This window comes from Macaca nemestrina, chromosome 12 (genome assembly GCF_043159975.1).
Source record: "Macaca nemestrina isolate mMacNem1 chromosome 12, mMacNem.hap1, whole genome shotgun sequence".
Taxonomy (NCBI): domain Eukaryota; kingdom Metazoa; phylum Chordata; class Mammalia; order Primates; family Cercopithecidae; genus Macaca; species Macaca nemestrina.
The window spans coordinates 68,799,886-68,826,842 of NC_092136.1; the positions used below are offsets into that span (position 1 = coordinate 68,799,886).

Below are 26,957 nucleotides of genomic sequence, written 5' to 3' on the forward strand. Positions count from 1 at the left end.
TGTTGAACTGGCAAATGTCAAAATTATGTAGAAGTGATTAAGAACAAATTAGGAAGCCAATGTAAGCAGTTAGAGAAAGGTTTCAGTTAGACTGTAAATTTGGTTTTTACATTTCCCCTAATTAGCTAGTTTTTCTTGAGGTGATGGGAAATCAGATTGCATTTCAATAGTAAGGGTAAGAGGATTAGATAGATTTTGCTAGAGATTTCCAATAAAAGAAATCAGAGGTGGGTTTGAATAGATGACATATTTAAATAAATTGAAAGATCGATGAGAATAACACAGGGATAATTGGAAAATGTAGAGGCAAGAATGGGCTAAATACGGGACAATTGATAGATATAGAAAAGGGTTGAGACTAAGTTGAAAGCCTTTATTTAGATCCTTTGGCAAGATTTGAAAACATCTGCTTAGCCCCTTCCAGTATTTGCTTGGTCCTCACTCCATAAATAATGGGATTGAGCATAGGAGGAATGACAACATAGAGGTTGGCCAGGAGAATATGGACATAGCGTGGGATGCTTCTCCCACCAAACCTATAGGCAAAGACAGAAAAAAGGGCAGGGACATAGAAGAGTAGGATGACACAGACATGGGATCCACAGGTACTCAGGGCCTTGGAGCGGGCATCTTGAGAAGGGAGGTGGAAGACTGCTTGGAGGATGTGGATGTAGGAAACAGTAATAAGGATGATGTCCAGGCCTGTGGAGAGAAGAGCAGCTGCCAACCCATACCAGACATTGATGGAGATATCAGAACAGGAGAGGTGGGCAATGCCCATGTGCTCACAAAATGTGTGTGCAATGATGTTGATCCGGCAATAGTGCAGGCGCTTGAGGAGAAAGATGGATGGAAACATAATGATGAACCTGCAGCTCAGGACGGCAGCGGCAATCTTCCCAATGACCTTGCTTGTGAGGATCGTGACATATCTCAGCGGGGAGCAGATGGCCACGTAGCGATCAAAGGCCATGGCCGCCAGGACAACAGAGTCAGCCACAAAGAGGAAGTGAATGAAGAACATCTGAGTGAGGCAGCCATCAAAGGAAACGTGGCTATAACCTAGCCACAAATTGGCCAGGGCCTTAAGCATGGTGGTGGTAGAGAGCAAAACATCAGCACTGGCCAGCAGGGATAAGAATATGTACATGGGCTCATACAGGATTGCCTGGGAGAGGATGACACAAATTAGGATGCCATTGCCTGCCAGGGCGGCAATGTACATGATGCAGCAGGGGATGGATAGCCAGATGTGTAGGTGCTCCAGCCCAGGGATGCCAGTAAGGAAGCAGCCTGCTATGCGAGTGTCAGAGTTGTTCACAGCAGCTATGCTGTTAACAGAAAAAAGGGCCATGATTTTATGTAGAGTCCTCACCTGTGCCATAGGGAAAAAAGAGCTTCAGATTTTTGAACGCATTAGCAGAGTGTCCATAAAAACAAACAGCCACAAGGTCTGCATATAGTTAGAGGCCTGATGACAGTTATGGCCTCTGCACACAGACATATCTCTACAGATAATCACACACAGGCTCTGCACACAGCCATATTCTCTCTAAATAATTACACATGGGCTCTGCACAGTTACAGGACCTGCCCGCAGACAGGCTCTGTGTTCCTACTCAGAAGCCCTCCACACAACTTTAAGAATTTCAGGAAACTAGGCCAGGCGCAGCGGCTCACGCCTGTAATCCTAGCACTTTGGGAGGCCGAGGCGGGTGGATCATGAGGTCAGGAGTTCAAGACCAGCCTGGCTAAGATGGTGAAACCCCATCTCTGCTAAAAATCCAAAAAAAAAAAAAAAAAAAAAAAGAAAGAAAAAAGAAAAAAGAAAACAGAAAAAAAAAATTCAGGAAACTAAAGGGCTCAGAAACATTGCCAGACTCAGCACAGTACCATAGGTCCTGAAAAGAACAGGGATAGGTAGAACATCAAAACCAATCTCTACAATCTCTTTGGGCATGTGAACTGTAATGAGCTCTGCAAAAGCCCCAGGCCCTGCAGAGAGGACTGCAGTCCTACAACAAGAGGACTAAGCAACAATTTGCTTAGCAGATTATATGAAAGAGTAGGATTGGGGGTGGTAGGTACTGTCAACCCTATATCCCTTTTTCCCTAGGCACAGATGAAGGCAGTTAAGGTAGCTATGGCGTTTAGAAAGAACACAGGAGAGAGTGTGAAAAAACCTGGGTCAGAGTTCTGCCCTGTTAACTATTGGCTGCATGATCTTGGACAAGTCACTTCTCTGAGTAACAATTTTCTAATTTTTAAAATGAGCATAATTGTTGTTTTGTTGGTATATTAAGCTAAATTTTCTCCATGGAAGGCTTATTAAATTGCGTGTGACTTCCTGAGTCACCTCTGTGACTGTGAAATGTGGCACTATCATCCAGAGCAGAAAGGTAGGTGTAGGACAACGTTTCTGAAGCTTGGTCTCCACAGCATCATCAGTGAACTTGTAAATTCTTTGGCCCTACCACAAACCTACGGATGAGAAAACCTAGAGTTGGGATAACAATCTGTGTTTTGGCAAGCTCTCTAGATGATTCTGATTCATGCTGAAGTTTGTGAACCACTGATGTAAGAACTTATTGAGCTTTCTTCCCTATCTACTCTAGATGTCTATCATTTCCGCCAGGATCATTTCTTTTTAGTACCCATTGGTTTCTGCTGTATCTGTAAATTCTCAGACTTCAAATAAATCTAACTAGTGTTATCCTCAGCTTACATAGTCAGGTTGTGAAAAAAAAATGACACAATCACATAAGTAGTCTTTAGTACATATTAGGACACGTGATTCCTCCTCAGTCCTATTAAACTATTCTCACAATGAATATATGACTTTTTTTTTTTTTTTTTTTTTTTTTTTTTTTTTTTTATTGAGATGGAGTCTCGCTCTGTCACCCAGGCTAGAGTGCCATGATGTGATCTTGGCTCACTGCAAGCTCCGCATCCTGGGTTCAAGTGAGTCTCCTGTCTCAGCCTCCCGAATAACTGGGATTACAGGTGCCCACCACCATGCCCGGCTAATTTTTTTTTGTATTTTTAGTAGAGATGGGGTTTCACCATGTTGGTCAGGCTGATCTTGAACTCCTGACCTCAAGTGATCCACCCGCCTTGGCCTCCCAAAGTGCTGGGATTACAGGCATGAGCCACCATGCCTGGCCTATACGACTTTTATCACTGCCCAAATTCTGTTTTTCTCTCTCCACTGAATGTTTCTCTTTTGTAACTCACATTTCAAGACTATCAGGAACATATCCCTCATATTATTCCCTTCCTGTAAATTTATTTATCTCTGCATCCATCCTCCCCTCATATCCTCCAGTTCCAGCGAAAGAGGTGCTAATATCTTTTCTATTTTCCAATGTTTCCTTTGTCATAGCTGTAATGTATTTTACTTTACCTAAATATAAGAAAAGTTTCTTGAGTAATTTTTGGGAGGTGCTGGGAAATGAACCTAGGGCCTCATGTATGAATATTTAACTTATTAGATTCTTTTAAAAACAACCTTATACACAGACAAACATACATATGCATACTTGCATGCATGCATTCATATATGTACATATGTATGTATGCATGTATGTACATGTATTTATGTGTGTATGAATGTATGTAGCTATAGCGTCAATAATAATTTCCCCACCTATTCTCTGAACTTCCTTTCTTTCCTACCACTTCAGGGACTTTGTTTCATCAATTATTCTCTCTCTTTATCTTCAGCTTCTCCTAATTTCCTGGATCTTTATTAAAGAATATTCAAATGTTTTTAACCTGAAGACAAGCAAAAAATTAAGAACAACTATAATAAAAACATTTTATTCTACTAAACTCTCTTTTAAATTATAGTTTTGTCTCTCTTCTTTCCTTTAAAAATCATTCTTCCATGAAAGACCACTTTTGACTTTGATTTCTCTACCTTCCACCGTTTCTTCTCTTGTACCCTGGTCTGATCCTGCTCTCATTAAATCATCTCTCTCCCTGCAGAATTGTTTACTGTTTTTTAAAAAAATTTATTTACTATTATTATTATACTTTAAGTTCTAGGTTACACGTGCATAACGTGCAGGTTTGTTACATATGCATACTTGTGCCATGTTGGTGTGCTGCACCCATCAACTTGTCAGCACCCATCAACTCGTCATTTACATCAGGTATAACTCCCAATGCAATCCTTCCCCCCTCCCCCCTCCCCATGATAGGCCCCGGTGTGTGATGTTCCCCTTCCCGAGTCCAAGTGATCTCATTGTTCAGTTCCCACCTATGAGTGAGAACATGCAGTGTTTGGTTTTCTGTTCTTGTGATAGTTTGCTAAGAATGATGGTTTCCAGCTGCATCCATGTCCCTACAAAGGACACAAGCTCATCCTTTTTTATGGCTGCATGTATTCCATGGTGTATATGTGCCCCATTTTCTTAATCCAGTCTGTCACTGATGGACATTTGGGTTGATTCCAAGTCTTTGCTATTGTGAATAGTGCTGCAATAAACATATGTGTGCATGTGTCTTTATAGCAGCATGATTTATAATTCTTTGGATATATACTGAGTAATGGAATGGCTGGGTCATATGGTACATCTAGTTCTAGACCCTTGAGGAATCGCCACACTGTTTTCCATAATGGTTGAACTAGTTTACAATCCCACCAACAGTGTAAAAATGATCCTATTTCTCCACATCCTCTCCAGCACCTGTTGTTTCCTGACTTTTTAACGATTGCCATTCTAACTGGTGTGAGATGGTATCTCATTGTGGTTTTGATTTGCTTTTCTCTGATGGCCAGTGATGATGAACATTTTTTAATATGTCTGTTGGCTGTATGAATGTCTTCTTTTGAGAAATGTCTGTTCATATCCTTTGCCTACTTTTTGATGTGGTTGTTTGTTTTTTTCTTGTAAATTTGTTTGAGTTCTTTGTAGGTTCTGGATATTAGCCCTCTGTCAGATGAGTAGATTGCAAAAATTTTCTCCCATTCTGTAGGTTGCCTGTTCACTCTGATGGTAGTTTCTTTTGCTGTGCAGAAGTTTTGTAGTTTAATGAGATCCCATTTGTCAAATTTTGGCTTTTGCTGCCGTTGCTTTTGGTGCTTTAGACATGAAGTCTTTGCCCATGCCTATGTCCTGAATGGTACTACCTAGGTTTTCTTCTAGGATTTTTATGGTATTAGGTCTAACATTTAAGTCTCTAATCCATCTTGAATTAATTTTTGTATAAGGAGTAAGGAAAGGATCCAGTTTCAGCTTTCTACTTATGGCTAGCCAATTTTCCCAGCACCATTTATTAAATAGGGAATCCTTTCCCCATTTCTTGTTTCTCTCAGGTTTGTCAAAGATCAGATGGCTGTAGATGTGTGGTATTATTTCTGAGGACTCTGTTGTGTTCCATTGGTCTATATCTCTGTTTTGGTACCAGTACCATGCTGTTTTGGTTACTGTAGCCTTGTAGTATAGTTTGAAGTCAGGTAGCGTGATGCCTCCAGCTTTGTTCGTTTGACTTAGGATTGTCTTGGAGATGTGGGCTCTTTTTTGGTTCCCTATGAACTTTAAAGCAGTTTTTTCCAATTCTGTGAAGAAATTCATTGGTAGCTTGATGGGGATGGCATTGAATCTATAAATAACCTTGAGTAGTATGGCCATTTTCACGATATTGATTCTTCCTATCCATGAGCATGGTATGTTCTTCCATTTGTTTGTGTCCTCTTTGATTTCACTGAGCAGTGGTTTGTAGTTCTCCTTGAAGAGGTCCTTTACATCCCTTGTAAGTTGGATTCCTAGGTATTTTATTCTCTTTGAAGCAATTGTGAATGGAAGTTCATTCATGATTTGGCTCTCTGTTTGTCTGTTACTGGTGTGTAACAATGCTTGTGATTTTTGCACATTAATTTTGTATCCTGAGACTTTGCTGAAGTTGCTTATCAGCTTAAGGAGATTTTGGGCTGAGACAATGGGGTTTTCTAAATATACAATCATGTCATCTGCAAAGAGGGACAATTTGACTTCTTCTTTTCCTAACTGAATACCCTTGATTTCTTTCTCTTGCCTGATTGCCCTAGCCAGAACTTCCAACACTATGTTGAATAGGAGTGGTGAGAGAGGGCATCCCTGTCTTGTGCCAGTTTTCAAAGGGAATTTTTCCAGTTTTTGCCCATTCAGTATGATATTGGCTGTGGGTTTGTCATAAATAGCTCTTATGATTTTGAGGTACGTTCCATCAATACCGAATTTATTGAGCGTTTTTAGGATGAAGGGCTGTTGAATTTTGTCAAAAGCCTTTTCTGCATCTATTGAGATAATCATGTGGTTCTTGTCTTTGGTTCTGTTTATATGCTGGATTATGTTTATTGATTTGCAAATGTTGAACCAACCTTGCATCCCAGGGATGAAGCCCACTTGATCATGGTGGATAAGCTTTTTGATGTGCTGCTGAATCCGGTTTGCCAGTATTTTATTGAGGATTTTTGCATCGATGTTCATCAGGGATATTGGTCTAAAATTCTCTTTTTTTGTTGTGTCTCTGCCAGGCTTTGGTATCAGGATGATGTTGGCCTCATAAAATGAGTTAGGGAGGATTCCCTCTTTTTCTATTGATTGGAATAGTTTCAGAAGGAATGGTACCAGCTCCTCCTTGTACCTCTGGTAGAATTCAGCTGTGAATCCATCTGGTCCTGGACTTTTTTTGGTTGGTAGGCTATTAATTATTGCCTCAATTTCAGAGCCTGCTATTGGTCTATTCAGGGATTCAGCTTCTTCCTGGTTTAGTCTTGGAAGAGTGTAAGTGTCCAGGAAATTATCCATTTCTTCTAGATTTTCTAGTTTATTTGTGTAGAGGTGTTTATAGTATTCTCTGATGGTAGTTTGTATTTCTGTGGGGTCGGTGGTGATACCTCCTTTATCATTTTTTATTGCGTCTATTGGATTCTTCTCTCTTTTCTTCTTTATTAGTCTTGCTAGCAGTCTGTCAATTTTGTTGATCTTTTCAAAAAACCAACTGCTGGATTCATTGATTTTCTGGAGGGTGTTTTGTGTCTCTATCTCCTTCAGTTCTGCTCTGATCTTAGTTATTTCTTGCCTTCTGCTAGCTTTCGAATGTGTTTGCTCTGGCTTCTCTAGTTCTTTTCATTGTGATGTTAGAGTGTCAACTTTAGATCTTTCCAGCTTTCTCTTGTGGGCATTTAGTGCTATAAATTTCCCTCTACACACTGCTTTAAATGTGTCCCAGAGATTCTGGTATGTTGTATCTTTGTTCTCATTGGTTTCAAAGAACATCTTTATTTCTGCCTTCATTTCGTTATGTACCCAGTAGTCATTCAAGAGCAGGTTGTTCAGTTTCCATGTAATTGGGCAGTTTGGATTGAGTTTCTTAGTCCTGAGTTGTAGTTTGATTGCACTGTGGTCTGAGAGACAGTTTGTTATAATTTCTGTTCTTGTACATTTGCTGAGGAGTGCTTTACTTCCAATTATGTGGTCAATTTTGGAATAAGTGCAATGTGGTGCTGAGAAGAATGTATATTCTGTTGATTTGGGGTGGAGAGTTCTATAGATGTCTATTAGGTCTGCTTGCTGCAGAGCTGAGTTCAATTCCTGGATATCCTTGTTAACTTTCTGTCTCGTTGATCTGTCTAATGTTGACAGTGGAGTGTTGATGTCTCCCCTTATTATTGTATGGGAGTCTAAGTCTCTTTGTAAGTCTCTAAGGACTTGCTTTATGAATTTGAGTGCTCCTGTATTGGGTGCATATATATTTAGGATAGTTAGCTCTTCCTGTTGAATTGATCCTTTTACCATTATGTAATGGCCTTCTTTGTCTCTTTTGATCTTTGATGGTTTAAAGTCTATTTTATCAGAGACTAGTATTACAACCCCTGCTTTTTTTTTGTTCTCCATTTGCTTGGTAGATCTTCCTCCATCCCTTTATTTTGAGCCTATGTGTGTCTCTGTATGTGAGATGGGTCTCCTGACTACAGCAGACTGATGGGTCTTGACTCTTTATCCAGTTTGCCAGTCTGTGTCTTTTAATTGGAGCATTTAGTCCATTTACGTTTAGGGTTAATATTGTTATGTGTGAACTTGATCCTGCCATTATGATATTAACTGGTTATTTTGCTCGTTAGTTGATGCAGTTTCTTCCTAGCCTCGATGGTCTTTACATTTTGGCATGTTTTTGCAATGGCTGGTACCAGTTGTTCCTTTCCATGTTTAGTGCTTCCTTCAGGGCCTCTTGTAAGGCAGGCCTAGTGGTGACAAAATCTCTAAGCATTTGCTTATCTGTAAAGGATTTTATTTCTCCTTCACTTATGAAACTTAGTTTGGCTGGATATGAAATTCTGGGTTGAAAATTCTTTTCTTTAAGAATGTTGAATATTGGCCCCCACTCTCTTCTGGCTTGGAGAGTTTCTGCCGAGAGATCTGCTATTAGTCTGATGGGCTTCCCTTTGTGGGTAACCCGACCTTTCTCTCTGGCTGCCCTTAAGATTTTTTCCTTCATTTCAACTTTGGTGACTCTGGCAATTATGTGTCTTGGAGTTGCTCTTCTCGAGGAGTATCTTTGTGGCGTTCTCTGTATTTCCTGGATTTGAATGTTGGCCTGCCCTACTAGGTTGGGGAAGTTCTCCTGGATGATATCCTGAAGAGTGTTTTCCAACTTGGTTCCATTTTCCCCCTCACTTTCAGGCACCCCAATCAGACGTAGATTTGGTCTTTTTACATAATCCCATACTTCTCGCAGGCTTTGTTCATTTCTTTTTCTTCTTTTTTGTTTTGGTTTCTCTTCTCGCTTCATTTTGTTCATTTGATCCTCAATCGCTGATACTGTTTCTTCCAGTTGATCGAGTCGGTTACTGAAGCTTGTGCATTTGTCACGTATTTCTTGTGTCATGTTTTTCATCTCTTTCATTTCGTGTATTATCTTCTCTGCATTAATTACTCTAGCTATCAATTCTTCCACTTTTTTTTCAAGATTTTTAGTCTTTGTGCTGGGTACATAATTCCTCCTTTAGCTCTGAGAAGTTTGATGGACTGAAGCCTTCTTCTCTCATCTTGTCAAAGTCATTCTCCGTCCAGCTTTGATCCGTTGCTGTCGATGAGCTGCGCTCCTTTGCCAGGGGAGATGCACTCTTATTTTTTGAATTTCCAGCTTTTCTGCCCTGCTTTTTCCCCATCTTTGTGGTTTTATCTGCCTCTGGTCTTTGATGAGGATGGTGACGTACTGATGGGGTTTTGGTGTAGGTGTCCTTCCTGTTTGATAGTTTTCCTTCTAACAGTCAGGACCCTCAGCTGGAAGTCTGTTGGATATTGCTTGAGGTCCACTCCAGACCCTGTTTGCCTGGGTATCAGCAGCAGAGGCTGTGGAAGATAGAATATTGCTGAACAGCGAGTGTACCTGTCTGATTCTTGCTTTGGAAACTTCCTCTCAGGGGTGTACTCCACCCTGTGAAGTGTGGGGTGTCAGACTGCCCCTAGTGGGAGATGTCTCCCAGTTAGGCTACTCAGGGGTCAGGGACCCACTTGAACAGGCAGTCTGTCCCTTCTCAGATCTCAACCTCCGTGTTGGGAGATCCACTGCTCTCTTCAAAGCTGTCAGACAGAGTCGTTTGCGTCTGCAGAGGTTTCTGCTGCTTTTGTTGTTGTTTAGCTGTGCCCTGTCCCCAGAGGTGGAGTCTACAGAGACAGGCAGGTTTCCTTGAGCTGCTGTGAGCTCCACCCAGTTCGAGCTTCCCAGTGGCTTTGTTTACCTACTTAACCCTCAGCAATGGCGGGTGCCCCTCCCCCTGCCTTGCTGCTGCCTTGCCGTTAGATCGCAGACTGCTGTGCTAGCAATGAGGGAGGTTCCGTGGGCGGGGGACCCTCCCGGCCAGGTGTGGGATATAATCTCCTGGTGTGCCCGTTTGCTTAAAGCGGAGTATTGGGGTGGGAGTTACCCGATTTTCTAGGTGTTGTGTGTCTCAGTTCCCCTGGCTAGGAAAATGGATTCCCTTCCCCCTTGCGCTTCCTAGGTGAGGTGATGCCTCACCCTGCTTCAGCTCTCACTGGTCGGGCTGCAGCAGCTGACCAGCACCGATTGTCCGGCACTCCCTAGTGAGATGAACCCAGTACCTCAGTTGAAAATGCAGAAATCACCGGTCTTCTGTGTCACTCGCGCTGGGAGTTGGAGACTGGAGCTGTTCCTATTTGGCCATCTTGCTCCGCCCCCCTCCTGTTTTTTTTTTCTTAATGGTCTGTAGCCATCCTCTTCTCACTCTTTCCTCTCTCTGGCCAATTTTGTCTACTACCTTGGCTCCACTTAGCCTTGATGTGCTAATATCTCCCAAATTTACGTTGTCATTATGTTGCTTTCCAGCCTCTAGATCCACTTATCAAAAGACCTCCCAACTGGTCTCCTAGTCTGCAGTTCTAGACTCTAAACCATTCCTCACAATTAAACAATGTTCACAAAAGATAATTTTGCATATGCACTATCTTGATTATGGATAATAACTCCCATTGCCTGAAAGATTCATGCAACTAACACACACAAACACTGTCTCTCTCTCCCTCCCTTCTTTTTCTTTTCTCTACTCATACTGGAAAGCATGTATGCCCCTGAAACTACTCTTTTTTTCCTGTGGTCTTTTATGCATTCCGCTTCTTCTACTTCCATCCTCCTCTTTAATATAGCCAGTCTATATTTCTCATCCAGAAAGATTTTTCTCATCCCTCCAAATGGCTGGATCAGCAACTTTCTCTGTACTATTGCATTCCCCTGCAGCCATCTCCCTTTCTCCCTCTCTATACTTACTGTACTAAAATATTTTCAGTCCCACTATATTGTGAGCTCTCTGTGAGACAGGACTATGCCTCATTTGCTATGACTGAGTTAGAATTTACACTTAACGAATGTTCAAAAGAAGGCAGAGTAGGTAAGTTCCCACTCACTCAGCCATGTAAGTTTACACTGACAACAACCAGCACCACAAAAATCACAGGTTTCTTATCATGGATCTTCTGTTCTCATGTTCTCTTCGTGTCTGTAGTTGGTGCCACCGTTTTGCTCATTCTTTCCACAGCACCCATCATTCATCATGTTCATCCTCTGCTACATGTTCCCTCCTTTGTTGGTGAAATCAGCGCTTGCAAACACCTTTCTTCTCCAACTTGACTTCAGTTCTCCTCCTAAATAATGAACCTCCAATGCAGCCTGTGTCCATCTGGTGTCTCCCTGTTCTCCATCCCAGTAATTTTTGTTTTCATTCCAATTCAGGCATCCACTAAAGTCTTCACACCTCAAAACTGAGCAACTCTTCTTTAAGTGTCCATCTGGCAGCTCTTTAAAAAAGCCTTCCACTCCATGTATACTTAATCCCCTTGTCCACGAGTGCCTCCTTCAGTTATCTTTGGAATCTCTTGTCTTTTCTAATGTATATTTTCCAATTAAACATCTCTCGGCCACCATGGAAATTTACATCTTTTAGAGTAGAATCAGTTCAGAGATAGACTATTCAAAGTTAAACACAAAATTAAATATATTAACTGTAAGAATGGAAGCAGATTTTATTTACTTTCGCTTGGTTTTAGGCTTCAACTCCGCAAGTCTGAGTTCCTTGGTTAGAAACTTGAATAATACTGACCACATTTAATGCCCCCAGTCACTAACAATTCCTTATCCTGGCTCATATTCCTGGTTTTCTTTTTTTTTTTTTTTTTTTTTTGAGACGGAGTCTCACGCTGTTGCCCAGGCTGGAGTGCAGTGGCGCGATCTCGGCTCACTGCAAGCTCCACCTCCCGGGTTCCCGCCATTCTCCTGCCTCAGCCTCCTGAGTAGCTGGGACTACAGGCGCCCGCCACCGCGCCCGGCTAATTTTTTGTATTTTTAGTAGAGACGGGGTTTCACTGTGGTCTCGATCTCCTGACCTTGTGATCCGCCCGCCTCGGCCTCCCAAAGTGCTGGGATTACAGGCTTGAGCCACCGCGCCCGGCCATATTCCTGGTTTTCATTCTTTTTTTTTTTTTTTTTTTTTTTGAGACGGAGTCTCGCTCTGTCGCCCAGGCTGGAGTGCAGTGGCCGGATCTCAGCTCACTGCAAGCTCCGCCTCCCGGGTTCACGCCATTCTCCTGCCTCAGCCTCCCGAGTAGCTGGGACTACAGGCGCCCGCCACCTCGCCCGGCTAGTTTTTTTTTTTTTTTTGTATTTTTTAGTAGAGACGGGGTTTCACTGTGTTAGCCAGGATAGTCTCGATCTCCTGACCTCGTGATCCACCCGTCTCGGCCTCCCAAAGTGCTGGGATTACAGGCTTGAGCCACCGCGCCCGGCCCCTGGTTTTCATTCTTAGGCAGTATATTTTTGTTTGATAAATTCATATATATGATCTATTACAAATCTAGGCAGTTTCTATTAGAATTTTTTTGTCATCTGTTGACTTATGCCTTATCAGGTTCCCAAAATATGAATGTTGGTTCCAAACCTTCTCTTCCTTCCTCTCCTCCAAGACCCAGTACAGCAGATGGGCTGATCTCTGCAATAACAGAGAAATCTAGACCATCAAGCAAACATTCCTTTATCTTCTTTTCTCTGTACTCTGGCAATCCTCCTTCATAACTCTAATTATCTTCCTTTTTTTTTTAATGGGAGAAATTATCCCTTCTACCATTTTAGTACATTTCTACCACCTGTTTTTAAATCCTTTACCTGACTCTTCTGTCCAGGAACTTGACCCATTTATCCCTTATGCATGATCTCCCATATGCTGTAGTTTCGTTTCCACTGTTCCTCAATGTCCGAGGATATAATCTATCTGTAATTTATGATTCTTGCATCCTCCTTGAGAGCCAAGGATTATTTACTCTTCCAGTCTCTCCAACCTTACCTAGAAAGTGACCCTCCAAACTGCCCTTCTTCCACTCCACCCCTCAGGAAAACACAATTCATTCCAGCTACCCTTGCCCATTATTCTCTCTGTCCCTCTTTGAACATTGCCAATTTCTCATCCTATTCCTCCGTATCAATACTTCCTCTTCATCCTAAAAATATCTGACCCAGACTTACCTCCCTGATGTCACCTGCTCAGATTCACAGCTTCTCAATTCCACAATTCATACACAGCGCTGGCTTCCTTAACATATAGAATCAAATCTCAGGTCTTGTCTCATACAGTATTTATTCCCTCCTGTCCTCTGGGAGCAGGGATTCTCCTACCTCTGTATATCTTTCCCTTTCTCAGCTCTAATTTCCTCCCCTGCCATCAGGGCCCATTTCGCTCTCCCATTCAACACAAGGATCCAAGCCACATGGTATACGCTTTGGTATAGAGCCAGATGGAAGAGATTATTGATAGACACTCTTCATATCTGAAGAAGGGAAGGGCTCAGCAACAACTCAGAGGCTCTTGGCCTGAGAGTGTTCATTAAATTTGTTTTTGCATTTACTGTTCCAATACTAGTTGTTTTCCATGTCTTCAATTCCACCTTTTTTTCTCTCTTCCTAGTGTCCTTCGTAAAGTCTTTTTCTCTTAGGGTTTTTAAATTTATCACCTTCTTTGTGTCTGTCTGAAAACCCAGGTTTCTTTTTTACCTTAGAGCTTTTCCTTTACCCCTCCACTGCCCCTAAACATCTATTACATTCATATATTATTCTAAAGGGAGGGATGTACAGGGATTATACCCCTGTCTTGCTCACTCAAACATTTGACAATGCCTGATTGATCCCTTCCTTGGGTCAGCATTTGAGGTCAATAGATGAAGAAATCATGTCTCCTTACCATGAACAGTTATCATTAATTGCAATACAGCAGTGAGTACAACTTGCTGTGAGTCCAGAATCCAGATAAATAATTCATCTGGTATAGCTAGGGGAGGCTTTACAGAGTATCAAATTGTAGTTAGTACGAGAGAGAGTATGTAAGGTTATTGTGACTGCTTAATTGAAACAATGAATGTAAAAGGACTTTAAGGATGAAATAAATGACAATGGCAATGCTTTCAAGAATATAGATTAAGGGGTAAGAAGAAAATAATAACACTAGTACCATGACAGAAATAGTAAAGACTAATATTCAGGGTACAATAAATTGTATCAATCTGTCTCAGAACCTTTCAAAATTAAGATGACTTCTTTTTCTGGGCCAGGCTTAACTTAGTTTTTCTTTCTTTCTTTCTTTCTTTTTTTAATTGAGATATAATTCACTCACCATAAAATTTACTTTTTTAAAGTGTAAAATTCAGTGGCTTCTGGCTTATTCACTAGGTTTTTCAACTATTACTACTAATTCCAGAACATTTTTTATACCCCAAGGAGAATCTCCCTGCTCATTAGCAGTCACACCACATATTTCCCTCCGCATTGGCCTTCGGAAACCACTAATCCATTGTCTGTCTTTACAGATTTTCCTATTCTGGACATTTCATATAAATCAAATCACAAAATTGTGATCTTTCAATGTAGTTTCTTTCTCAGCAACTGTTTTCAGTGTTCACCTATTTTGTAGCATGTGTCAATACTTCATTCTTTTGTATGGCCAAATATCTGATTGCATGGATATAATGCATTTTATTTATCCACCCTTGGATTGAGGAACATTTGGTTTATTTTCATTTGGGGGGTGCTATTATAAATTGTGATGCCATAAAACATTTGTGTGCCAGTTTCTGTGTGGATAAGTCTTTATTTCTCCTGGATTTATATCTAGAAGTGGAATTGCTGGATTATATGTTAACTCTAATTGAGTTTAATTGTTTGAGAAATGCTAGACTGTTTTTCAAAGTGGTTGTACCATTTTGCTTTTCCACCAATGGTGTATGAGGATTATAATTTCTCCACATCCTCGCCAACACTTGCTGTTACCTGAAACTTTAAATCTAGATATCTTAGTAAGTGTGAGGTGATCTCTCATTGTGGTTTTGATTTGCATTTCTTTGATTATTTGCTTATGGGTTCATTGCCATTTTCATACCTGCTTTGAGAAATATCTATGAACATTTTTTGCTTATTTGCGATATTTGACTTTTTATTATAGAATTGCAAAGATGGCAAAGGTTGCTTATTAATTCTAGATATATGACCCTTCTCAAATATATGATTGGCAATTTTTTTTTCATTCTGAGTGTCATTTTTTTCACTTTCTTAGTGGTGTCCCTTGAAGAACAATTTATTTTTTAATTTTGATGAAGTACAATTTATCTATATTTTCTTTTGTTGCTCATGTTTTTGGTGTCATATCTAAGAATACTTTGCCAAATCCAAGGTCACAATGTTCTCCCCTTATGTTTTCTTGTAGTTTTATAATTTTTGCTCTTTGTTTTGTATATTGACTTTGATTATTATATATTGATCTGCAACATTTTGGACTCATTTATTAGTTCTAATAGTGTTTTTTAAGTGTCTCATTTAGCACTTTCTGTTTTTTTTTTTTTTTTTTTTTTGAGATGCAGTCTCTCTCTGTTGCCCAGGCTGGAGTGCAGTGGCACAATCTCGGTTCACTGCAAACACCACCTCCCACCTCCCAGGTTCACATCATTCTCCTGCCTCAGCCTCCCGAGTAGCTGGAACTACAGGTGCCCGCCACCACGCCCAGCTAATTTTTTGTATTTTTAGTAAAGACGGGATTTCACCGTGTTAGCCAGGATGGTCTCGATCTCCTGACCTCGTGATCTGCCTGCCTCAGCCTCCCAAAGTGCTGGGATTACAGGCGTGAGCCAACGCACCTGGCCAGCACTTTCTATGTATAAGATCATGCCATCTGTGATTAGAGATAATCTTACTTACAACTTTTAATTTTTGGTGCCTTTTATTTTCTTTTAATTGAGCTGTGAATTTTTCATAGATGACCTTTACCAGGTTCTGAGAGTTTCATTCTATACTAGTTTGTTGAGTGTCTTCTTTTGAAGATTATCTTCTATTTGAAGGATAATTTTGCCAGATATGGAGTTCTTGCTGGCAATTTATTTTCTTTCAGCATTTTAAATATGTCATCCCCCTACCTGAATAAGCACTAATCTTATTCAGGATCCCTTGCACATAATGAGTCACTTCTCTCTTTCCTCTCTCTCTTTTAAATAAGGTGTTGCTGATTTACTAATAGGTATAAGAATAATGGAAATGCCTCCTGTAATCCCAGCACTTTGGGAGGCCAAGGCAGGTGGATCACCTGAGGTCGGGAGTTCGAGACCAGCCTGACCAACATGGAGAAACTCCCACTCTACTAAAAATACAAAATTAGCCAGGCGTGGTTATGGGTGCCTGTAATCCCAGCTACTTGGGAGGCTGAGGCAGGAGAATGGCTTGAACCCGGGAGGCAGAGGTTGCGGTGAGCGGAGATCATGCCATCGCAATCCAGCCTGGGCAACAAGAGTGAAACTCTGTCTAAAAAAAAAAAAAATTAAAAAAAAAATGGAAATGCCTTCCTGCCCGTGGATGCCACCGAAGAAGCATCGTTAAAGTCTCTCTTCTCCCTGCCCTGATGTCTAAGTCAGAGTCTCCTAAAGAGCCCGAACAGCTGAGGAAGCTCTTCATTGGAGAGTTGAACTTTGAAACAACCAATGAGAGACTGAGGAAGGAGCCGTTTTGAGCAATGGGGAACACTCATGGATTGTGTGGTAACGAAAGACCCAAACACCAAGCGCTTTGGGGGCTTTGGGTTTGTCACATGTGCCGCTGTGGAGGAGGTGGATGCAGTCATGAATGCAAGGCTACACAAGGTGGATGGAAGAACTGTGGAACCAAAGAGAGCTGTCTCAAGAGAAGATTCTCAAAGACCCACTTAACTGTGAAAAAGATATTTGTTGGTGGCATTAAAGAAGACACTGAAGAACATCACCTAAGAGATTATTTTGAACAGTATGGAAAAATTGAAGTGATTGAAATCACGACTGACTGAGGCAGTGGCAAGAAAAGGGGCTTTGCCTTTGTAACCTTTGATGACCATGACTCTGTGGATATGATTGTCATTCAAAAATACCATCCTGTGAATGGCCACAACGGTGAAGTTAGGAAAGCCCTGTGAAAGCAAGAGGTAGCTAGTGCTTCAGCCAGCCAAAGAGGTTGAAGTGGTTCTGGAAGCTTTGTTGGTGGTCATGGAGGTGGTTTTGGTGGGAATGACAACTTTGGTCATGGAGGAAACTTCAGTGGTTATGGTGGCTTTGTTGGCAGCCATGGTGGTGGTGGATATGGTGGCAGTGGGGATGGCTATAATGGATTTGGTAATGATGAAAGCAATTTGGGAGGTGGTGGAAGTTACAATGATTTCGGGAATTACAACAATCAGTCTTCAAATTTCAGACCCATGAAGGGAGGAAATTTTGGAGGCAGAAGCTCTGGCCCCTATGGTGGTGGAGGCCAATACTTTGCCAAACCACGAAACCAAAGTGGCTATGGTGGTTCCAGCAGCAGCAGTAGCTATGGCAGTGGCAGAAGATTTTGATTAGGAAACAAAGCTTAGCAGAAGAGGAGAGCAAGAGAAGCGACAGGGAAGCTACAGGTTACAACAGATTTGTGAACTCAGCCAAGCACAGTGGTGGCAGGGCCTACCTGCTACAAAGAAGACATGTTTTAGACAAGTACTCATGTTTACGGGCAAAAAAACTCAAGGACTGTATTTATGACGAATTGTATAACAGGTTGTTTTAGTTTCTGTTCTGTGGAAAGTGTAAAGCATTCCAACACAGGGTTATAATGTAGATTTTTAATTTTTTTTTGTACCCATGCTGTTGAATTCTCAATGTAATAGTCTGATTGTGATGCTGAATAAATGTCTTTAAAAAGACTGGAAATAAGTAGAAATTATAAAATATAATAAAAATGATAATAAAACAGCTATGTTTGGAAAAATTTTCAACCTCACTAGAAATAGAATATATATTCCCACCAAACTAGCAAAAGTCAAAGAATTATGAGGCTATCAACTTTTTTTAGTCTATGTTTTTTATTTTTTACCAAAGAAGTGACACATTTTATGTAAATGCTTTACTTCTTTGAGATGGAAAGTGAATACTGCCATGCCTGAGTACTTACTATGTGCCAGCTCTGGTACTAAGGCAATTAAGATAAATATTTTAGGAAGAATAGGAACTATTTGAGAGCATTTTCATATAAAAATTATTCTAAAGAAAATGTGCTCAGAAGTTTTGGAACAAACTCACTTTTCTCTTGATGCTTTCATGATTTTCTTTTTGATTTTGGCTTTCAATATTTTCATTATTATGATATGGATATCTTAGTTTATCCTACGTGGAGTTCTTTGAGCTTCTTGAATGTGTAGAGTCATATTAAAAAAAATCAAATTTAGGAAGTTTTTTGCCATTAGTTTTCCAATATTCTTTCTACATCTTTGTCTCTTGTCCCCCCTTTCTAGGACTCTCACTATGAATATGGTGGTATACTTGGGTATGTCCCAAATGTTTCTGAGTCTCTGTTTATATTTTGTCTTTTTCTTTCAATTCTTCATACTGGATAACCTAAATAAGCTTATCTTTGTTTGCAGATTCTTTCTCTTGATTGCTTAAATCTGCCTTTGAATTCCTTTAGTGAATTTTTAATTTTAGTTTTTGTAATTTTTTTTTTTTTTTTGCATACGGAGTCTCACTCTGTCACCTAGGCTGAAGTGCAGTGGCATGATCTTGACTCCCTGCAACCTCCACCTCCTGGGTTCAAGCAATTCTTCTGCCTCAGCCTCCTGAGTAGCTGGGACTACAGGCACACAAAGCCACACCACGCTAATTTTTTGTATTTAAGTAAAGACGGGGTCTCACCGTGTTGCCAAGGCTGGTTACGAACTCCTGAACTCAGGCAATCTGCTCCCCTCAGCCTCTCAAAGTGCTGGGATTACAGGCATGAGCCACAGTGCTCGACCTATAATTAAAAACAAAAAATTATAGTCACCTTGAAACATACATATTTTTTCTTGTCATGTAATTTTGTTTTGTTTAAGCATTTCCTTTTTTTTTTTTTTTGTCATTATACTTGAAGTTCTAGGATACATGTGCAGAACGTACAGGTTTGTTACATAGGTATAGACGTGCCATGGTGGTTTGCTGCACCCATCAACCCATCATCTACATTAAGTATTTCTCCTAATGTTGTCTTTCCCGTAGCCCCCAACCCCGCAACAGGCCCTGGTTTGTGATGTTTCCCTCCCTGTGTCCATGTGTTCTCATTGTTCAACTCCCACTTATGAGTGAAAACATGTGGTGTCTCACTTTCTGTTCCTGTGTTAGTTTGCTCAGAATGATGGTTTCCAGCTTCATCCATGTTCCTGCAAAGGACTTGAACTCATTCTTTTATATGGCTGCATAGTATTCCATGGTGTATATGTGTCACAATTTCTTTATCCAGTCTCTCATTGATGGGCATTTGGGTCAGTTCCAAGTCTTTGCTATTGTGAACAGTGCTGCAACAAACATACGTGTGCATGTGTCTTTATAGCAGCATGATTCATAATCCTTTGGGGTTATACTCAGTAATGGGATTGCTGGGTCAAATGGTATTTCTGGTTCTAGATCCTTGAGGAAGTGCCACATTGTCTTGCACAGTGGTTGAACAAATTTACACTCCCACCAACAGTGTAAAAGCATTCCTATTTCTCCACATCCTCTCCAGCATCTGTTGTTTCCTTTTTAATGATCACCATTCTAACTGGCGTGGGATGGTATCTCATTGTGGTTTTGATTTGCATTTCTCTAATGACCAGGGTTGATGAGCTTTTTTTCATATGTGTGTTGGCTGCATGTCTTCTTTTGAGAAGTGTCTGTTCATATCATTTCATATCTTCCTGCAGCTAGCTCAGTGTCTGCCCAACTGGCCACCCAGTTTTGTGCTAGAAACCCGGGGCCCTGGTGGTGTAGGTACCCAAGGGAATCTCCTGGTCTGCGGGTTGTGAAAACTGTGGGAAAAGCATAGTATCTGGGGTGAAATGCACTGTTCCTCACGGCACAGTCCCTCACAGCTTCCCTTGGCTAGGGGAGGGAGTTCATCAACTCCTTGTGCTTCCTGGATGAGGTGACGCCCTACCCTGCTTCGGTTTTCCCTCTGTGGGATGCACCCACTGTTTAACCAGTTCCAATGAGATGAGCCGGGTGCCTCAGTTAGAAATGCAGAAATCACCTGCCTTCTACATTGATCTCGCTGGGAGCTGCAAACCAGAGCTGTTACTATTCGGCCATCTTGCCATCCACCCTTCAGTTTTTACAATTTTTAACACCAGAATGTCTGTTTGGTTTCTTTTTATAAATTCTGTTTGTTGACATTTAATATTTAGTGTGATGTTTTTCTCATATTTTCCTTTAGTTGTATAGTCATGATTTCCTTTAACTTTTTGAATATATTTAAACCAGCTCATTTAGTCTTTGTATAAAAACATCTGGGTTTTCTCAAGGACAGATTTTGTTGACTTTTTTTTTTTCCTGTGTATAGGTCATATGTCTTATATCTTTGAATGTCTCATAATTTTTTTTTTGTTAAAACTGGAAAATTTAAATAATATAAAGTGATAACCCTGGAAAGTAGATTCTCCTCCATTCCCAAGATTTGCTGTTGTTGTTAATTATTGTAAGTTTTTCTTTTTTAAGTGATACTTTTGGTACTATTTCTGTAAAGGTTTTATTGTTTGTCGTGTACAGCCACCGAATTTTCTACTCAGTTATCTTAGTGGTCAGCTAATGAGCGGACAGAGATTTTCTTAAATATTTGTGAACAATAAATCTCCCAGGTTGCTGAAGGGCTTCATTGGCATTTTGAGGCACACATTAAACACTTAGCAGTGCAGTTGACGACCCTTTCTTTGCCTCCACTTCCTGCTTTTGCAGTGTATTAAGGTCAGCAAGAAGTGAGAGAATAGGGCCTCCTCACAGCTCTTCACAAGCACGTGAACTTCTGGATTCCCACAGTTATGTCAGTCCTTTTCAAAATGTGATTAAGTAATCCTGGAGAAGGTTTTCAGAGGACGTTAGCACTTTCAAGAATCATAAATAATGGGTAGAATGTAGACATTGAGAGAAGGTAAGATTGCACTTTTGGAGTAAAATATAAGCAGTGAGATGTAAGAATGATGGAGAATATATGAAGTCCTATATAAATAAGTATGCTTTAGGGGAGAATTTTAGACACATTCATATCGGTAGAACCCATATAATACAGGAAAGATATATGCCTGCTGAGCAAGGAAGTAAAATGTATTCTGTAGGCATAAAGGGAATAGTTATGTGCTTTTACACAAGATTATGAGTGACTTGATAGTTTCCTGTTTTCAGGGACAAATAAGGTAGCACAATTAGGTAAAGGTTTGCAAAATATTGACACAACCAGAATAAGAATCAGCATTCTCATTCTACAGCTCCAATTAATAATCAGGATAGGTTCAGGTGAGGCAGTGGTGAAGAAATGGAGTAGGCAGATAAAAGAAGGGTTCCAAAAGAAAAATCACAGAAGTAGGAAAATAAAACATCGGGTTTGAAGGAGGAGGAAGAGTCATAGTCAACCCTCCGATTACATCCTTGAGAAATCTCAGACTGAATTCGTTGATGAGAGAAAAACAGTCCTGGAATTTTAGTTGACAACAAAGGGCCAGTATTATCTCAGGTTATGGGTCTGGTGGGACATGGTCCTGATATACTAACAAGGTGGTTATGGTAATGGCTATAGGCAGGAAATTGTGGGTTTAATTAATACCTTTTGTCAGCCTTTGATAAATGATGTAAAGCCTTTGATAAAAGATAAATTATGACAAGAGATAGATTGTGTTTTTCTTAGTGTTTGTTACATGATGAAGGCAAAGGGATTCAAGTTATAAAAGAGACTTAAATGGATTCAAGGCCAGTCAGTCTCAGAATCAAATGTGACATTCTGTCCTCAGCAAATGGCAATCACCATGATGGCCACATTGAATTTAAGTAGCTTTAATCCAGGACTCTTCATTCTGTTGGGGATCCCAGGGCTGGAGCAGTTCTGCATCTGGATGGAAATTCTCTCCTTTACCTTGTCTCCCTTGCAGGGAATGGCATCCTTCTGTACCTTACCACCATGGAACACAACCTCCATGAACCCGTGTTTTTCTTCCTCTCTATACTGGTCTCTGTAAACCTCATATTATACATCACGCATTTCCCCAAAACATTAGGGATATTCTAGTAGAAGGCTCAGGAAATAATATTTCCTGGATGCTTCACCAGGTTTTATTTTGGTCTACTTCACTTCAGATTTTTTTCTGGACTTGGCCATCTTGTTGGGTGTGGCATTTGATCATTACATGGCCATTGGTTTCCCTTTGAGATATACCAGTGACTTGACACCTCAGACACTTGGCAAGATTGTGGTGAGCATTGACTGGAGGTTTAATAACACTTTGCCCATTGATTTCTTGGGGAAGTGTTTGCCCTTCTGCAGAACACACATTAGTTCTAACACATACTGTGAGCACATAGGTGTGGCCCTGCTTTCCTGTGCTGATATCTCCATCAATATCTGGTATGACTTTACTATATTGGTAATGACTATTATCTCAGATCTGACCCTCACTGATATTTCCTACACCCTCACCCTTCATGCTGTTTTCCACCTTCCATCAAATGATGCCCTTCTGAAGGCCCTAAGTACCTGTGGTTCTCATGTCAGTGTCATTCTCATATTTTACACACCAACCGTGCTTTCTGCCCTTACTCATTACTTTTGCCAAAATATCTCTTGCACTTTTTACATCATGTTTTTGGGCCTCTATAGAGCAATCCCTCTTGTACTCAATTCCATAGTTATGGAATAAAAACAAAGCAGATTGGAAACAAGGTCATACTTTTATTCTTTCTTAAAGGGATGCAGTGATATGAGGATGAGAATATGGAGAAATGGGCTATGAAAAATTTAAAAGAATTCTTATGTAAATTACTAGCAGAAAGTCTTCCAATAAGAGATCCAATTTTTATGAATTTTAAGATTTCAGCGCTGTTGGAGAAACTCATTAGTGCAATTAAAGGAATTAGGAGATAAGAGAGATAAGGATTATTCAAGTTGCAAGAAAATAATAGGCATCAAATGGAAGCATTCTAATTTTCTACCATCAAAAACATAAATATGGGAAGCACTCATTCTATGGCCTAAAATGAAGCATTGCTTATTTCAAATTATAAATAAATGCAGAAACTTTTACCCTTCTTTTAGTCCTTTCATCTTTTTTCAATTTTCTCTTTTTCAAATAAAGAAAAAAACTAATTTATAGACTTGTAAGGCTCAGTCTGTTTAAGATATAGCAAGCTCATAAATTCAGTAACCATCTTTATGCTGAAAATTCCCAGGTCTAAAGCTCTACATCAAATTCCTTATCTGCCCCATAAAGCCAACTTCCTATTTGATGTCTACTCAGGTTTCCCACTGAAACTTCAAAATCAACATGTTCAAATAAAAATTACCATCTTCTCTCCTTACTTGCTTCATGATCCACAAATCATCTTGAATTCTCTCTTATTAAACAGTACAAAATTTAACTAGTTTTCCATGTCAACATCTGTTTTTCTTATATCATTTAATTTCTTTAATTTTTAATTATTTAAACATATGTTTATTATTTATGATGTCTTCTAAATATGCTTTGAATTTTTCCACACATTTCACATTAAAATGTGATCACCATTGTCCCTCCCTCCCAAGCTTTTCAATACTGTAATTTAGGAATTTGTTACCTCCAATCTTTTTTTCTCTCCCATCCATTTGCTACTCAGAAAATATCATGGTCTTACTAAACTCAAACCTAGATCAACTCACTCTTCTACTTTAAATAATTCAACAGTAGATCTATTTGCTTTGAATAAAATCCAAATTTCCTAACATGTATGTTTTCAAAGCCTTTTATGGTATGACGATGCCAACCAGTCATTGCTTGGTGTCCACTAGCCCCAACCTCCTTCTTTTCTCTTACTTTTACATGCCCTTATGTTACAATCATACCATATTTCTTTTAGTTTTTCAAACAAAGTGTGTTTTCTTTCCACTTGGACCTTTATACATGCTATTCCCTCTGGAAAATGAAGCTTAGCTTGAACTTGGGTAACAAGGAGGAGAAGGGGAAACGATTTTGTAACCCTTTTGCATAAAACCCTTTTGCATAAAATACTTTGTCCTACTTCACATCCACTAGGACAGTGATTATATATATTTTTCATATATATATGTATATATACACATATATATATGAAAAGGAAAATAACAAGTGAGGACATGGAGAAATTAGAACCCTGTTGGTAGTGGGAATGTAAAATGGTGCAGCCTCTGTGGAAAACAGTTTGGGTGTTCCTCAAAAAGTTAAATGTAGAATTACCATTTGACCTAGAAATTCTACTCCTAGGTATATACCCAAGAGAACTGAGACAGGTGTTCAAATAAAAACTTGTAAATGGTTGCTTATAAAACCATTATTCATAGTAGCAAAAATAGAAGTAAAAATAAATAAAATGTATATCAACTGATAAATGTGGTATAACTATACAATAAAATATATTCAGCCACAAAAACGAATAAAGTTTCAATACATGTTGAAATATGAATGAATTTTGAAAATATTTTAAGTGAAAGACACCAGACACAAATGGCTGACATATTGTGTAATTTCATTTACATTAAATGTCTAGAAGAGATAAATTTGTAGAGACAGGAACTATGTTAATGGAGGAAAAGGAAGTGGACAGTGACTAGTTAGTGAATATGGGGTTTCTTTTTGGGGTGATAAAAAGGTCTGAAATTAGACTTTGGTGATGTTTACACAACATTAGAAATGTACTAAAAGCTACTAAATTACATACTTTAAAGTGGAGAATTGTATGTCATGTGAATCTTACCTTAATAAAAGTTAAACAAGATGCTCATTATTATGCAAGAAATATATGATGATATATAGACAATAAGTCAACTTCATTCCAAAATTTTTGTTCTCACCTACTCACTATTCTACCTCAGAATGAGTCAGGATTTCTGTAGTCCAGAGACTTCACTGTCACATCCTTTTTGAGTTACATCATTCTAATCCCAGTGTGTCAGGTCTAACTAAAATCACAAGAGTCATGTGCTAGAGGCTGCTCCCACTGGCTCATGAGAGTCATGTTAACTTTCAGGAATTTTGCAAGCAGGTCAACATCAAATTGGTAGTTTGAAGTCAGCTATAGTGGAAATATCTACATTTTCTCAATCAGCCACTCTACAAGCAAGCCCCAAAAATTGGCTGTTAAGCATTCATCAGCTTACCACTGGCCATAGTCCTCTTGAAGCCCAATTCACAAGTCTGAGTGTGGCTCAGGCCATGACTGCAGGCCTTGTAAGGCTGCACTTGAGCTTCAACCACTTCACTGGCTCTTTTCTTTTGAACTCTGATTTTTATGTCCCCTTGGTTAGTTTTACCCCAATGACCTTTCATATTCCTAAACTTGATCGTATTTTTGAGAGTAGTATGATAACACATTATTTTATTGTGATTTAGATATAACTTTTTAAGTATATAGCTTTGTATTACTATAGGGAGTAAAGAAGAAAGGAGAGTGGGAAGAAGAGATAGGAATTAGCATAGAGACAATGGTCACTCAAAATATACAGGGTTGCATTATGTGAAAGTTGAAGATCATTTACATTAGAAGTTTGCACTGAATTATATTGTGTTTTAAAGATTCATTTTATCAATTTCATCTTGAAGGAACATACAAATTATTCTGGACCAGAGACATTGTTATTATTCACTTAAAAAGAAAATAATAACTGTATGGTCCCCCACAGCTGATTCTTACTCCTGAGACAATGCAATGCAGGCCAGGTCAAATGTACGATAGCTTGCTATATTTGCATTATAAGCAAAGAATGAAGAAATATGTATTTTCTTTGCTTACAAAAGCCAGAAAGACTATTCCCTAGACCCACCCCTACACACACACCTCCCTCCTTCTCAGAATGTTTCCTTAGACATTAACAGGGTATAAATATTCCAGAAAAAAATAAGACCATTCTCACAAGCTTCACAACCCAGAAATGTCTCCACACTTCTGAAGTTAGGTAAATCCCTCTGGCGTTCTCTCAATATCTATGTAGTTGTAAATTCAATTCCAAGGCTTGCTGTTAGCCTAGCATCCCAAGTTTTTGGCAAAATTAATGTAAACATCCCCAACACAGGACAAACACAAAAGTAATTTCTCTATACCCTAAAAGATGCCAAAAGTCTGTACAGACAACTGAGAAGAAAGAGTTTCCATGGTTCTGGAGCAAGGTAAAATTTCTTTGAAAATCTTCACAGGGATTTCTGAAGGATGGGAAGTGCAAAGAGGCATCAGTCAGTCACACCACTTGGTATAGGAGCAGTGCAGATAGAGCAGCTGAATAGTGTCTTGTCATTCTCCATCCAGTGCAGGTGACACACAACTGATAGGGAAAAGCTACAGGAGGACACCTCACTATAGCTAAGTGGTCCCCGGTGGGAAAAGAAAGAAGGCTGGTGATAGGAAGACTTGGCTGTAGACAAAGGATGAGGTTTTTGCTGTTTCACATTTAACTTTAAAAAAAAAATTATTTTTGAGACAGAGTCTTGCTCTGTCCCAGTTTGCTATTCTTGTATGTATGCATTTGTCCACCCACCATTTGTTGAGGCAATCTACAGGACAGTATAGATGGTTACGAGAAAAGACTTGAAGGCCAGAGACTCCTGGCTGCCATACACCAACTCCATCAGTTCTCTGTGGATGAAATTGGAAAAATTATTTAACCACTCCAAGATTCAGTTTCCTCATGCGTGTATGAAGATCTATGCTACCTCACAGGTTTGATGATTGATTGCAATGTTATATGCAATGCAATTTGCACATTATTTAGTACATTACATAGTGACCTTTTTTAAGTTTTAATTTAATTTTATATTTTATTCTACTGTGTAACAAGCACTGTGGATGCAGATATGACTAAGGCTTTTTTTTTTTTTTTAACTGTCCTCAAGGAGATCACGGATTAGTAGGGAAATACACACAGAAGGAGGCAATTCCACT

At 39.7% G+C, this 26,957-nt stretch overlaps 1 protein-coding gene and 1 pseudogene across 1 annotated transcript; one reads left to right on the forward strand and one right to left on the reverse strand.

The window, feature by feature from the left end:
* Window positions 1-373: 373 nt before the first annotated feature.
* On the reverse strand, window positions 374-1,384 carry LOC105468606 (olfactory receptor family 52 subfamily B member 6). Its single transcript, XM_071075201.1, has one exon. It carries the CDS (start codon window positions 1,382-1,384, stop codon window positions 374-376), a length of 1,011 nt encoding a protein of 336 aa, XP_070931302.1.
* Window positions 1,385-12,822: 11,438 nt separating this feature from the next.
* On the forward strand, window positions 12,823-23,438 carry LOC139357525 (heterogeneous nuclear ribonucleoprotein A1-like; annotated as a pseudogene).
* The last annotated feature ends 3,519 nt before the right edge of the window (window positions 23,439-26,957 follow it).